At 38.2% G+C, this 15440-nt stretch overlaps 1 protein-coding gene across 10 annotated transcripts in view; it reads left to right on the top strand.

The window, feature by feature from the left end:
* The window catches only part of KIF16B (kinesin family member 16B), a 139885-nt gene that overhangs the window by 68727 nt on the left and 55718 nt on the right, over positions 1-15440 (top strand). For 7 of the 10 annotated variants that reach the window (XR_009744715.1, XM_061461514.1, XM_061461515.1 and 4 more), the window contains exons 16-20: positions 3152-3234; positions 3434-3522; positions 10915-10947; positions 11286-11339; positions 13812-15167. Coding sequence is in view for 9 of the 10 variants with exons in the window: in XM_061461514.1 (XP_061317498.1) it covers positions 3152-3234; positions 3434-3522; positions 10915-10947; positions 11286-11339; positions 13812-15167 (1615 nt within the window). In the remaining variant the exon portion in view is untranslated. The remainder of the gene's footprint in view (positions 1-3151; positions 3235-3433; positions 3523-10914; positions 10948-11285; positions 11340-13811; positions 15168-15440) is intronic. The other 3 variants (XM_061461516.1, XM_061461517.1, XM_061461519.1) reach the window with 1 other exon arrangement.

Raw genomic sequence — 15440 nt, forward strand, 5'->3', positions numbered from 1 at the left:
TTCTGTCTAAAGAGGTTTTCGACTCAAAAGAAGGAGAAAGGGTTGCTCGGAGTAACTGCATTGTGAAAAACAGCTGCATAAGCTGTCCTGTAGACCATGCGCCCAGACTGAGACTGAGAGCAAGGTGACAGCTCTGACATCAGAAGGGCAAAACTGATGAAATAACTAGTTTAACGACTTGTGCTCGATGCATGCATCCTAAGCTTATGCTAGCATTTAGTCTCACAGCAGGAAGTGCCAGCCTCCTTGAATGTCTGCTTTAGGTAATGCTGATTAACTGCTGATATATTTAAATGTTTCCGTTCGTCATTAATAACTGTTCATTTGAAAATGGGTGAAGTTTTTAGACTGTCATGGAGTTTACAAAAAAAAGAGGCATAGTAATTAATTACCACTTCCTTCTACAGATTGCTTCCAGCATTTGTGAATACAGGCTAATGTGGCCTTTTTGTTAAATGTGACTTACTACAGTATTTTATTTATTCTTAAGAACATGTGGTAGGACTTCTAGAAGTAACTGCGTTAACATTCACAATTAGAGTCTGTCTCTTATCTTTAATATATCCTCACTTTAAATCAAGTTTTCAGCTTTTTAAGCCAAAATGCCAACGCTTCGGTATTTAATATAACTTCCCATTGCTTGCTTTTATACTTTGTTAATAAAAGAAAACAAAAAAAAACCCCTTAAAAATATAGAAGTGACTTTTAGAAGTTGGTAAGTTCTTACTTATAGATATGGTTGTTTGCATAGTTCCAAAATATTGTTCTGTGTAGGCAAGATGCTTGATAACATTCAGCAGGCATTTATATCTATATATTTATATATGTATGTATGCATGCATGTATGTGTATATAATTTTTCTCCTTTGCTCTCTGGTCATTTATGTGTTGGAGCCAACCAGTTACATTGTGAAATCAGAGCTCCATAAATTATTAGGTTAGATGTAAGGAAGTTCTTCACTGTGAGGGTGGTGAGGCCCTGGAATGGGTTGCCCAAGGAAGTTGTGAATGCTCCATCCCTGGCGGTGTTCAAGGCCAGGTTGGACAGAGCCTTGGGTGACATGGTTTAGTGTGAGGTGTCCCTGCCTATGGCAGGGGGGTTGGAACTGGATGATCTTAAGGTCCTTTCCAACCCTAACTATTCTATGGACTTTCTATGATAAAGTCTGTTTTGCTTAGCTTTTGTTGCTCTTGGTGCTCTCTGTATTTGACAAACCTTTATTCTTTGCCATTTAACATTCAAGGAGGATAAGAATTGTTGTTTACAGTAAATAAATGAAAAGCAAACCTCATAACAAATCCAATTCTGTTTCCATGACAATATTTACACTGCACTTCACACTCTTGCATTCTGATGGAGAGCTGCATGGCACAACAGTGGCCAATTGAACCTGGTGCTTAGGAAATATTTGACTGCAGGGTTTCATCCAGATTTTTTTTCCCAAAAGAGGCTTTGATGCTGATGCTTATTTAAGCTCTGCTAAGCGGGAAATAAGATTGGAGAGGTTTTTTTAATGATAGAATAACACCGAAGTGTTCATAGTACTAAAAGAGAAACTTAGGAGTTGTTCATATGATCTGTCATTGGGATTTGACTGTCATGTCCTTGCTGTTAAGCTTCTCTCTCCTGTTTTCTTTTAAATTCATGCAGTTAGGGACACATATATGTAACTGCATTCAATCTTAGATGTTACGTAATTAATTAGAGTTCCTTCTACCTAGTAAAGTGGTCAAAAATGTTTACAATTTTTTTTTTTATCTTCATTTGAAAGTAACTGAAGGAATTTCATAGAAATCCTCATTGTCAGAAAATCCCCCTCCAGGCAGTCATCAAGGATAAATGTTTGGGACAACTGTGAGCATATGAAGCAATGGCAGGCTAAAAACAGTTTTAGCCCTTTCACCACAGCAGTCATGGCCATCAGGGATCCCTTTTAGTATGCTCACATAAAAAGTACACCCAGCACACTTGAAGGAAAGGTCATCACATAAATTGGAGATCCTATCAGAATGACTTTGCGATACAAACCTACATACAGATTTATGAAAGGTTATTCTTTTTAAGATTAGGCTGTTCATATGTTCCAAAGTTGAGTTGTGTATCAAGAAGTGATGTCGTCAACTTTAGGGCTTTTGCTGTTTATTTGCCAAGACTGGATGACCTTATTTAAGTTGGTATTCCTAGTCAAGCTAATTTTAAAGAGGAGCATTCCTTATTAAGGACAGCATTTCATTCTCAGACGGTAAGAATTTGTTTATAGTGAACAAGTGTTCTGAAGTGCAGTTTTTTCATACTGTGAGTGTAATGGAGACCTTTTTCTTCTTAGAAATGCCTCATACTGACTGACAAATAAATGCTTGATTCTGTAGTTGCTAACTTGGAAGAATTCCATGTTATGTGACAGTAGTGAGACATCACTGACAATGCACTTCTTAGTAGGAAAGTATTAATTTTGGTGCCATTGTCTTTAAAATATGATAAGAATTGCCCAGAATCTATTTGTGACCTGTACCTTAACTGATAAATACAATAATGCATGCGCGTTGAGCAATATGAATTATTCAAAGTTCTTCTCTCAGAAAATAGCTATTGGGTATAAAAGTCTAATAATCCCATTTTGAGTGACAATAAACTTCAGTGTTGCTCCAACATGGAGAAGGAAAAGGTAAGTGAGCATACAAATTATGGAGATGTGGAGCTTTTAGTGGAGGCGGATTCAAACCTGACTGCAGTAAGTAGTGGATGGACAAGTTTGTTCTTAGTCATATTTGTGGGCATTCTTGTTGCAGCCGGTACCTACCGATGGCTTCCAAAGTAGCACTGTTGAAGAGTATATAGATCAAACTGAGGCAACTTTTCCTCTACCTATATTTATTCTTTAACTGAACTGCATGAACGTGCTAGACCTTTGTGTGTGTAAACGTATGTGGTTTGTTTAATTTTTGTAAGTAGGAAAAGGAAGGAATAAATTATATAGTTCGGTTAGCATAGCTGTGGCCATGCATCATCATACACTTGAATTGTCAAAATGCATTTTCATTTTGTTCTTGCTTAATGGAGGTCTTTGCTTATATAGTCTGTCTGAAAAATTACGTGGCGTTTTCAGGTACAGAATGTTGTCAGTGAGTGGTGTTTATTTTTCTATATCAGGTGCTGTTATATTACTTGGAAGAACCAATATGTTTCGCTTTAACCACCCCAAAGAAGCTGCTAAGCTAAGGGAGAAAAGAAAGGTGAGGTTAAATCAGTGTTCAGTAAATTTAAACCTTTTCACAGTTTTCTTGCTCATATAGGCATTCCTTGATTATTGTGGAATACTTTTTATTATTTGCTTCACATTCTTTAGTTATTATTTCACCAAGAGAGACAAAGGAAGAGTTTGTAAGCACATCAGTGTTTGTCTAATACATTTATTTTATGGTCTGTTGTTAGAGTGGACTGCTGTCTTCCTTCAGCTTGTCTATGACAGATCTTTCAAAATCCTGTGAGAACCTGTCAGCAGTTATGCTTTATAATCCAGGGTGAGTATATTCCCAAATGTGGTTGTTAAAATTCCAGCCATTCTTCATTTTATTGTTTTGTTCCAGATGTCAGTAATAGACAATATTTTGTTCTCAGGTTATGCTTGTTAAATAATGGGCTCCTGAATGAAGCCAGAACTTTTCAGAAATGTTACCTGAGCTATTCCATGCTAGAAAATGGGGTGAAGTGACACTGATAGACAGCTGTAGTAGCTGGAGCCCAGGAGACAGCATTTGCACTGTAGCAAGGCAGTTCAGCAGAATAAAACCATGGCGAATTTTACATTTACACTTTTCTTCAGAATTAACTATTTTTCCTTAGAAAAATGCATTTTTAACTGAAAATTAAGATTTTTTTTTTTTTTTTTTGAGTTTGTGTAATCATAGAATAGTCAGGGTTGGAAAGGACCTTAAGATCATCTAGTTCCAACCCCAATACAAGCATAAAAAGGCTGGGAAATCTATGTCTTACGTTCTCACTTACATACCTCCTAGCATGTGGCCAAGTTAGGGTGTGGAAAACAGTTTCATTGTAGTTACTATGACATAGACTTGCTTGTTGAGAGAGGCTGTTTTTAATATTTTTACCAGTGTTCTTAAAGTGATTTACAGAGAATTGATGGTGCTTTGTTCTGATTTTTTGTTTTCAATAGCTAGTGCCTGTGTTTTCAATTGAGTATGAGATGAGGCACTTTAACCACCTATGGGCTTTTGAAAAATTGGCTGGAAATTGAATTATAGCCTTGGATAGTGCAGCTTTATTCCCATGTTTTATTGTGGAGTTGCTCTTTATCCATTAGAATTTAGGAAGATTGCACAAGCAATAACTTCAAGTTAAACAATGTTTTAAATACAGCGAATGTGTAATAACACTGCTGCAAATGTGACTGTTACTCTTTTGCTACTGATCTACCTACAGAGATCTCAAGATGGTGAGCTAGTTGCTGATAAATTACATCTGTTTTCAGAGAGAGATGAGAGAGAAGAGCAAAAAATTATATATGTATTTTTCTATTTCTTTAGCTTTTCAAATAGTTCTGTCTAAAAACTTGTAGTGACAGTTTCTAGTATTATATTTTCTGGGTTCCTTGCTGTTGTTTGTTACCTCTGGTTATTGATCAGCTACCGTGAGCTTTTCCTTGACTAATAATGTTACTCTGCTACAATCCTGTTATAAATAATTGTGTTATACCGCACAGTATGGACTTGGACTTTGCAGTCAGCATAGAGTAGGACAGATTGTAACAGCACTGCTTCACTTCTGGTCCTTCAGAATTGCAGCAAAATATAATTGCATGGGCAAGGCCCAGTTGAAAGTGGGCTTAAGAATGATTTCCCTGTCCAAGGAGTTCTTACTCTTCAGATAATGCCAAATTGTATCTTATAGTGAAGGACTTTTCCCATAACATTTATCTGGGGAAAAAAAGAGAGTCTGGAGAATTGCTTGATTGTCTCTGATGGGATAGACTGCAGCAAATTCTACTTTTTCACTGATAAGTGTAGTGGACTGTAGCTTCTTTTTCCCTTATCAGTTCTACAAACATCTTACCTTGCTTTCCTGGAAATTGAACAGTATGAATAATAAAATGAAATTATCATACTATGCAGCATTTTTTAGAAATGCTGCCATTTTTCCTACCTAACGCTTCTTGTGACTCTTATTTTCTGTTCTTGGGTGTGATTATGAGAGCGTGGTTGCTTTTAAAATTGAGGATCAGATTAGGAGAAATACTCTTCATATTCCTGAACACTTCATGTCTGCGTTTTGTTAGACTGCAAACTGCAAGCAGAGGGTTAATTATTGATATTTTCCTGCTAGCCTGCATTCAATTAATCTTTGTGAACTGGCTTGCAGGAATAGATGCTTTGTCCTGCATAATTTGTAAACACAAGAAAGGATTATGCTTAAGGCTCACATTAAAGCAGGAATGTAGGTCTGCATGACTGTCACTTGTTTGTGATCAATAAATCTGAGGTTGATCCATAGATGCTGTACCGATTGCTCTACATATGTTTTCCTAAATAAGGAAGCTCATGGATTGTAGCATAGAATCTTTTGGGTTGGAAAGGACCTTTAAAGGTCATCTAGTCCAACCCCCCTGCAATGAGCAGGGACATCCTCAACCACATCAGATAGCTCAGAGCCTCGTCCCTGTCTTTCTTACAGGCCCCCTTTAGGTATTGGAAGGCTGCTCTAAGGTCTCCCTGGAGCCTTCTCTTTTCCGGGCTGAAAAAGCCCAAATCCCTCAGCCTGTCTTCATAGGAGAGGTGCTCCAGTTCTCTGAGCATCTTTGTAGCTCTCCTCTGGACTTGCTCCAAGAGGTCTATGTCCTTATGATGAGGGCCCCAAGGCTGGACACAGTACTGCAGGTAGGGTCTCATGAGAGCAGAGTAGAGGGGTAGAATCACCTTCCTTGACTTACTGGTCACGCTTCTTCTGATGTTTTAAGCTTCTCATGACCAATAACCTCAGCTTTTCATTCACCAATACTCCCAAGTCCTTCTAGGTGAGGGGATGCTCTCAAGCACTTCATCCCCAGCCTGTATTGATACGAGGTTTTGCCCTGACCCAGGTGCTGGACTTTGCACTTGGCCTTGTTGAACCTCATGAGGTTCATATGGTCCCATTTCTCAAGCTTGTCCAGGTCCCTCTGAGTGGCATCCTGTCCTGCAGGCGTGTCAACCGCACCACTCAGCTTGGTGTCATCTGCAAATTTGCTGAGGGTGCACTTGGTTCCATTTTCTATGTCATTGATGAAGATATTAAGCAGTACTATTCCCAATGGTTGCATATTCAAAATCTAAATCTTTACCCCTATCTTCAACTATGTTTAAAACAATAGCTGCCATGCCTAATAATACACATTGCCCATGCAGTGCAGAGGCAGGTGTCATCCTTAGGTCAGTGATTTACAAAAAAAACCAAGCCAAACAAAACCCAAACAAACCCCCAAACACCAGAAACCACAAAACAAAACAACCCCCAGCAAACCTCAGATACGTCTTCTTTACTGCTTTTGCAGTTGCTGCAAAGAGAAGGTAGGCTTTGCTGTTTGCACTGCAGTTAAGCTGAGCCCAGATCTTACAAATCAGTAGAAGAAAGCATCTTCCATACTTGATGCATCTTTAGGGCTAGCAATTGGGCAACAGCATCTTTTCAGCTTACGCTGGAGTTGGCAATTTTATATTTATGTTAATGCTAATACTGTTTTCTGTCCATCTCCTCCTTTGTGACAGCACAGGGGGGTTTCTGATCATACGGTGAGCTTGTCCGAAATGGATAATTCTGCAGAAAGTGTTACTTTAAGGAGAGCAAGTGGCTGGAGTCAGTGCAAATTAAAGAAATTAATACAGCAGACCCCAAGCATATAGGCTTTATTAATAACTCGAAGCCAATGGCACTGTATTCATAATGAGTTAGATGGCTTGCAGAAAGCTTGAGCTCTGTACTTCCAGCTAGGAACGCTGCTTAGCAAGTTCAGTGCTACAGTGGTAATTCTTCTGAGAGTGGTGATTGTGTTCAGGCTGGGTAGAACATTCAGTAAATCTGATGTCTGGCTATCAAAGGCAGGATATTTATAACCAAGGTGTTAGATGTGGGTGAGCATCTTGCTTCCTGGAGAGGTGCAGATGGAAAAGAATATCCTATAGTAAATTTGGGTTGTGTTTTTTTTTAGCCATGAACAATGCAGGATGTGGTCCTTTGGTATGATCCTTTATTGCTATAGATTGCAGTATCTATACTATCATAGTTTCTCATAACATAAGGTTGTAGAGCCCACCAGCAGTGTAGATTTAGATTCTGTTGCTGGCTCTCTGGGGATTTTTTGTGCAACCTCCGCAGCTGACTATCCTTCTGCCTGTTGCTGATTTAACTCTTTCAAGACCACCTTTTCTTCCAGTTTCAGTATTGATAACCTAAAGACCCATAGCTGAGTTTGCAATTTCTACAGCTTGCACTAAGCAGCTTGAAAGATCTAATGTCTTTAGCAGTCAATGGTAGAAGAGCCTGTGGGGTATTACTTTCAGTTGTTTTGAAAGAAGATGAATGATGGATCTTGCTTACTATATCTGTCTTTCCCATATGAAAATCAGCATTAATCTTTAATTGCGTTTTCAGATGGGTGGCCTTTGTGTGTGAATTTTGTGGTGTGGGTGTATGTGGTTTTTGTTTGGCTGTTGATTTCCCATATGTGGATATAGTTGCATAAATTTTTGGCTTAACATGCAAAATTCTTTGTTTTGCTTGTTCCCAGTCTTTGTCTTTAATCTGGTGTCATGCAACGCTGCTTCAGATAATAAGCTTTGGATAAAATAGAATATTGCACATAGATTTATGCTGAAGATTTAATTTGTGGACCTTTTGTAAACTGCATTATACTATAACTCTAAAACCACTCATGAGAAACCTTGGTTTTGTCATGGATTTAGCATAGGGGTTTTGTTTTGTTTTTTAACTAATCTCATAAATTATGCTACTGAATGGCATTGTAACATCTTTGTATTCCTGCCAGTCCTCAGTCTTTCCTAACAGATGTAGTACCAGATCGCACTTTTGTGCTGTGTAAATTAAGCTACTGTAGTACTGTGCTAGTAGAACTGACTTTCTTTCTCTACAGCTTATCTACACTGCTTTTATCACTATATATGCCAGGTTTTCCAGGAAAATGGTGTCTATTTAATTCAACACTGATCAGATTAAGTTCCTTTGTGGTAGATCTACAAAAGAAGAAAGAGTGGATTCTAGTCTTTAGTATCTTTGTGTTTCTTTCTTTTTAATTTCAAGCTTATACTTTTGTCTGTTCACAGTAGTGCTCACATTAATAAAAGGAGTAGAGGTTATGTGAAAAAGATTTTTATTACAGATAGACTAAACTGGAAAGCATCAGTCTTGCATCTGTGCTTTGTAAAACTGGCAGTGATTTGCTGTAGCCGGTGATTTCTTTGGTGATGCTGAGATTTATTTTTTTTGGCCTGGCTTCTTAACTCCGAATTCTCTCCTGTTGTCAAAGAACCTTGAGCCCATAACCAGTTTGAAGCAGATATTGTAGAGGTACTGGTCTCAAAAGTGGAGAATTCCTAAATACATTGAGAAAATAGGCAGCCAACTAAAGATGACAGGCATTATTCTTAGCCCTGGTGAAATAAAGGCAGCAGTGTGAGTGCCTTAGAGAACAGAGACACTGAATATCCTCATGGTAGCAGAGCCTTCAGTGGAGCTCAGACCTTCTTAGGCACCGTTGAATCTACATGACAGCAAAACACATGGCTGCACTAGCCCTTCTCTTCATAGGAGTATTAGCTTGTATAGAATGCATTAAATGTGCATTTTAAAATAGCTAGGTAGTGTCTGGAAGCTGTTGCTTGGATTTTGCTGATGATCCATATTTGGCTTTGTGAAGTAGCCATTTTCACTGAAGAAAGGACCAGTTTTTCATAGTTTATTCCTCTTTCCTGAGCAACCTTTTGAGCACCACCAAGATTAATTTCAGTGTCAGGTGAACGTGATTGTCATGATACCCCTATTTAAGGTGTTACAGACATTTCCTTAAAGAGAAGAACGCAGAGTTTTCACTAGTGACCTGTTTTGTGTGTCACTGATTGCTATGATGGCTCGTTTTTTTTTTGTATCAGATCTCAAGCCAAAAGCTCATTACCATTTTTATGCTTATATAAAATATGCTTGCCAAATTATGTGTTTTATAGGACAGTCGAAATATTAGAAGAGTTTTGCTCTGGGTTTTGCACATTATGCTAGCCAGTCTGAAACATTTTACTTCATTTAAGGGTTAACCAACCATAGGAATACTTGAAAATCATCTTTGCCAACTGTGTAAGCAAAGATGATCTACATCTGACAGTGCTCAATGGACATCTGCATTTCCACAGAACAGAGCTATATTCCCCATGGTCCCTATTATTTTGGACAGAAGTAATGATGAATATAGTGGCATTTGTCAGCCAAGCCCTATGTAAGAAGTGATAATGAACAGCTTTGAATTCCAGAGGCAGACCACAGCCAAAGAGAGAGCTTATGAGGTATAGCTTAAAAAAAGAGGGTGAGGGGAGAACCAGAGCTCTTGGTAACCTTTGAATTAAGCTTCTGCTTTCTGGAGTTCCTTTAAGATTGCTTTTAGTTCTCTTTCAACACTGTGGATTTTGCATTGTTGCTGCAGAAACTGTGATCATATTAGAAATACAAAGTTGTTGCCTTGTCTTCTTGTGCTGTAATGTCGAGATAGGACCTTTCCTAGCCATTGTCCTAATGCAGATGTGAAGGGACTGTTGGTGAAACATTTACATGAAAATTCTGAATATCTGGAGTTGTGTATAAAAAGTCTACATTTGCTTATCTGTTTGGAACTGTAGAAAGCATTTTTTTAAATGAATTTGTGAGAAATAGGCAAAAGTATAATCTGTTAAACTAGTCTTCAGAATCGCAGTGGTTGTAAAGATGCTTCTTGAGCATGTAGGAATCAAAGTTCATTTAAATTGAATTAGAAATGTGAGATGATTTTTTGCGTGTTTCCAAGGGCAGTTCCTTTTTGCTGTATGCATGTGTATGATTTTAGAAAGAAATATTAAAAATACCTTATTTAAAAAAAAACCTGTCTACATAATTGTGGCTATGACAACTTCAGCTGCAGTTCATCATACCTGAAGTTAACTTGTGGTGCAGTCTTGCATTTTTTTAGTGTGTGTATGGCCTGTCTCCCTAACCTTTCAGGAGGCCTGAAATAAGTGGTTATTTGTGTATTTCGTTGAATATTTCAGTCCATATACAGGTTCTGTATGCTTTTTCAATATGTATTTTGAAAAACTGCCTTAAAAAAACTCCATAAATACGCAAAGGAAATTAAAGGGAGAGACTCCTGTACAACGGTAATAAGCTGATATTAAAAATGACATAAAATACTCTCCCGTAATTATTCAGAACCTCATCAAATGAAATACATTAAAATCTCCAATTAGATAAATGGTTTGAACTGTGTTATGTGCTTGAATGTTGCACTTTGTAGGAAGGTTGCCCTGATTAACACCATGGTGATGTTTGGGTCCTTTTCTTGGAAGGAAAAGGAAGAACAACTACAAGCATGCCCTAGCATGATTTTATACCTCTTTTCCTTCTCAGAAGTGGCCAAGTTAATAAACCATAGGATGATGAGCATCGGTTTAACCATTACTGACATTTCAAACACCTGTTTAGAAAGAATAATTATTTAAGTTTTACTTGTGAGTTATAATGTGATGAATGTTCTATGGAACTAACAACTTTAACCTCTAATAATGCAAACTGTTGTTGACTTTTAAGTATTCTGTACTGCTAATATGTTCTTTCTATCAATTCCTTTCTTAATTGATCGCTCCGTTTCCCCCTGCCTCCAATGGCAGTCTTTTCCCTGTAAAAGGACCGATCTGTCTAAGGTAGAGAAATTCAATTTCTATGTATTGATTCCTATGCCTGCATGTAGTTAACTTGCAGAGGCTATGCTAATCATTTATCAGTCTTGTTTAACTTTTTAAATATTTCCCTCTGCCCCCCAGAAGTTCATTTACTTTTTGTTTCTACTTGTGTCAGCATGTTACCTAATTTGTAACTCTAATGGAGATATTTTTTGTTCTTGTGGAAAGTAGTTTTATATAACTTTTGATTTGTACCACTGTTACAAACAGACATTGAAATGCTTTGTATCTTCCTATTTTTTGGGATGCTCAGGAAATAATAATCTTTTAACTGTGTTCTTTATTTGTTTTTAAATCAGGCTGGAATTTGAGAGACAACAACGGGAGGAGCTTGAAAAATTAGAAAGTAAAAGGTAACATTCTCTGTGGTCTTTATATGTGTGTATATGGATATATACACATTATAAACTCATTTAAATCATTAATTTGGAGGCATGGTGTTACTCAGCAAGCAGAAGATCTGGATATAAATAATTCTATTTTGTTTTGTTATCTATGAAGATTCTGGTTTTATTTTCTTGAACTGTCCGTTCTCACTGATTAGTGAAAGATAGCCAACTGTGATCTTTAGCAAAGAAAATACGAAACATAAAGGTATGAGGAAGATGGAATATACAAATGTAATATATTACTCTTAATTTTGATGGTGTTATTTTAAAGGATAGAATCATAGAATGGTTTGGGTTGAAAAGGACCTGAAGATCATCTAGTTCCAATCCCCTGCCATGGGCATGAGCACCTCACACATGGACAGATTGCTCAAGGCCTTGTGCAACTTGAACACTTCCAGGGGTGGGACATTCAGTCTCTTTGGGCAACCTATTCCAGAGCCTCACCACTCTCACAGTAAAGAATTTCTTCCTTGTATCTAAGCTACATCTCCCCTGTTTAAGCTTGAACCTGTTGCCCCTTGTCATATCACTGCAGTCCCTGATGAAGAGTCCCTCTCAGGATGTCAAATTACATTCTTTATTCATATCTTTTTCTATGGTTTAGTTGCCTTTGGTTTGAATCTTGATAGGAAAAGTTCATGTTATGAACTCTGCTTCTCTTAAATCGTGCTGCTGGTATGGGTATACCAGTCACACTCATAGAATCATAGAATAGTTAGGGTTGGAAAGGACCTTAAGATCATCCAGTTCCAACCCCCCTGCCATGGGCAGGGAAACCTCACACTAAACCATGCCACCCAAGGCTCTGTCCAACCTGGCCTTGAACACTGCCAGGGATAGAGCATTCACAACCTCCCTGGGCAACCCATTCCAGTGCCTCACCACCCTTACAGGAAAGAATTTCCTTCTTATATCCAACCTAAACTTCCCCTGTTTAAGTTTTAACCCGTTACCCCTTGTCCTGTCACTACAGTCCCTAATGAAGAGTCCCTCCCCAGCATCCTTATAGGCCCCCTTCAGATACTGGAAGGCTGCTATGAGGTCTCCACGCAGCCTTCTCTTCTCCAGGCTGAACAGCCCCAACTTTCTCATCTTGTCTTCATACGGGAGGTGCTCCAGTCCTCTGATCATCCTCGTGACCTCCTCTGGACTTGTTCCAACAGTTCCATGTCCTTTTTATGTTGAGGACACGAGAACTGCACACAATACTCCAGGTGAGGTCTCACAAGAGCAGAGTTAGAGGGGCAGGATCACCTCCTTCGACCTGCTGGTCACGCTCCTTTTGATGCAGCCCAGGATACGGTTGGCTTTCTGGGCTGCAAGCACACACTGCCAGCAAATGTTCATCAGAATGTTATTTCAAAATCAGTTTGAAGTACAAAGGAGGTATTGTTGTCAGCAGGCAAACTGAGCTGACTGTTCTGGCTCATCATGCCTGCTAAGGTTTCAGAAGTAATAGCTCTCACCTTATTGCAGATCGCAGCATTGATTAGATTCATAACCTCAAAGACACTTTCTGCCATCTCCGCTGTAGACTGTTTGCTCCATTTTGAAAGAGCTTTTATATACTTCAACTAAGTTAAGTAAACTCAGAAAAACCCTGACAATCTGAAGCATTAGAAGATATTATTCTAATTAATATGATTAAATGGTGCAACAGAATCACTGATGTTTATCCTCTTTGTTACATTTATAGGACTTGAATTCAGATTGTGCTGAAGTTGTTTTGCTTGTCCTTTAATTTATTTGTCTTTAACTTCAAACAAAACAAACAACTGGCTTGCAGGTTGTCTCTACATGTATTCAGGTGATTCTATGACAAGGATAATAGTGACCTTCAAGTCTCAGTTTATCCTCATTTAGAATGCACTAGAACCTTTGAAAGAGAGATTGCATAGGGTATCATGGTTTGTCTTAAAGTAATTTGTCTCTCAAATACATCTGTTCCTAATCTTATAATTCTGGTTATCAATAATTCAGTTGGGTTCATCTAAAGCAACAATGTTGTTTTAATTCATCTGTTGACTTGAATTTGGTGAGGCAAATTTCTGATCAAGTCGTTTTATGCGAGTTTGTTTATACGAGACTGTATTTATATATAAAAATACATATTTTTCCTCTTCACTGTATGTGTTTATGTGTTCTATGAATATTTTTATTGGATTTGACAGAATTAATAGAGTCTTATTTTCTACTAACATTAGTGCTATATAACATGTCTTCCTTTAGCTTCATATATCCAGAACATTTAATGTTGAAGTGCACTGAGTCTCTACCATTTGTCTCATGCATTGAGTCACTTCCAAGCAATGTAAGATCTTAACCTGCAGCAAAAGAAAACTATTAAAAAAAGCATTATACATACTGCAAAGTCCTTATCCAAGCCTTTTAACTTTCAAGTTTCAAGTATTGCATGTAATTGTTTTACTGTAGGAAGCAAATAGAAGAGATGGAAGAAAAACAAAGATCTGACAAAGCAGAACTTGTAAGAATGCAGCAAGAGGTAGAATCACAACGCAAAGAGACAGAAATAGTACAGCTGCAGATTCGAAAACAGGAAGAGAGTCTGAAACGGAGAAGTGTTCACATTGAGAGCAGGTTAAAGGATTTGCTGGCTGAAAAAGAAAAATTTGAAGAAGAGAGATTACGGGAACAACAGGAGATAGAGCTTCAAAAGAAAAAGCAGCAGGAAGAAATTTTTGCCCGAGTCAAAGAGGAGTTGCAGCGACTACAAGAACTTAATCATAATGAAAAAGCAGAGAAAATGCAGATTTTCCGTGAGCTAGAAAGGCTTAAAAAGGAAAAAGATGAACAGTATATTAAGCTGGAATCAGAAAAAAAGAGACTTGAAGAACAAGAAAGGGAGCAGGTGATGCTGGTGGCTCATCTAGAAGAACAGCTTCGAGAGAAGCAGGTCATAATAGAGCTCTTGAAAAGAGGGGATGTACAAAGAGTTGAAGAAGAGAAAAGAGATCTTGAAGATATTAGAGAATCTCTTTTGAAAGTCAAGGAGGCCCGATCTGAAGGTGATGAAAAATGTGAAGAGTTAGAAAAAGCCCAGCATGATTTTGTAGAGTTTAAAAGGAAACAACTGGAACAGTTGACTATTTTGGTGAAAGATTTAGTTCAACAAATGGATCACCTAGAAAAGGAAATAGCAGATGAAAGAAGAGCTCTGGAACACTTAAAATTTATACACGAAGACCATTTGAATCTCATGAGAGATGATGAAAATTTTGTGGATGCTGTACTCAAGGCTGAAGAAGTTGAAAAGATAAAGTCGGCGGAATACAGGCTCCAATCCAAAGTGCGCCAGCTTGGGTACCTGAAGAGTAGTCATTTGCCAGCTCTGCTGGAAGAAAAACAAAGAGCTTCTGAAGTCCTTGATAGAGGCTTGTTAGGGTTAGATAATACTCTCTATCAAATAGAGAAAGAAATAGAAGAAAAAGAAGAGCGGCTTGCCCAGTATAGAGCTAGCACAAATCAACTGCAGCAGCTTCAAGAAACCTTTGAATTTACAGCCAACATAGCTCGTCAGGAAGAAAAGGTACGGAAAAAGGAAAAAGAAATCCTTGAATCAAGGGAAAAGCAGCAGAGAGAGGCACTGGAGCAAGCTGTTGCCAAGTTAGAAAGGAGGCACTCTGCTTTGCAACGTCGTTCAACAATAGACTTTGAAATCGAAGAGCAGAAACAGAAGCTTGCCACCTTGAACAATAGCTGCAGTGAACAGGCAGGTCTGCAGGCTAGTCTAGAAGCTGAGCAGAAAGCCCTCGAACAAGACCGGGAACGGTGAGTGTTGTGGTGGCTTCTGTTTGTTAGAACCTATCCACTAAAAGTGAATCAATTTATACCTTAGATGTTGAGAGAGTGACTTGTTCTGTGTCCCAGTATTTGAGTTTCTTGATGAGTTTCAAGTAGTTTACCCAGAATGGAGGCTCTGTATTGCTTCTTAAAGGATTCTTGCTCGCTCTTTAATTTCTGTTGTGTTCAGATACTTATCCCATCCTCGGCAGTATAGTATTTGCATTAGCCATCACAGTACTTAAATGGTTTTACCTATTG

This window comes from Pezoporus flaviventris, unplaced genomic scaffold (genome assembly GCF_033815535.1).
Source record: "Pezoporus flaviventris isolate CSIRO_AGI_PZ_B2104156 unplaced genomic scaffold, CSIRO_AGI_Pfla_v1 ptg000031l, whole genome shotgun sequence".
Taxonomy (NCBI): domain Eukaryota; kingdom Metazoa; phylum Chordata; class Aves; order Psittaciformes; family Psittacidae; genus Pezoporus; species Pezoporus flaviventris.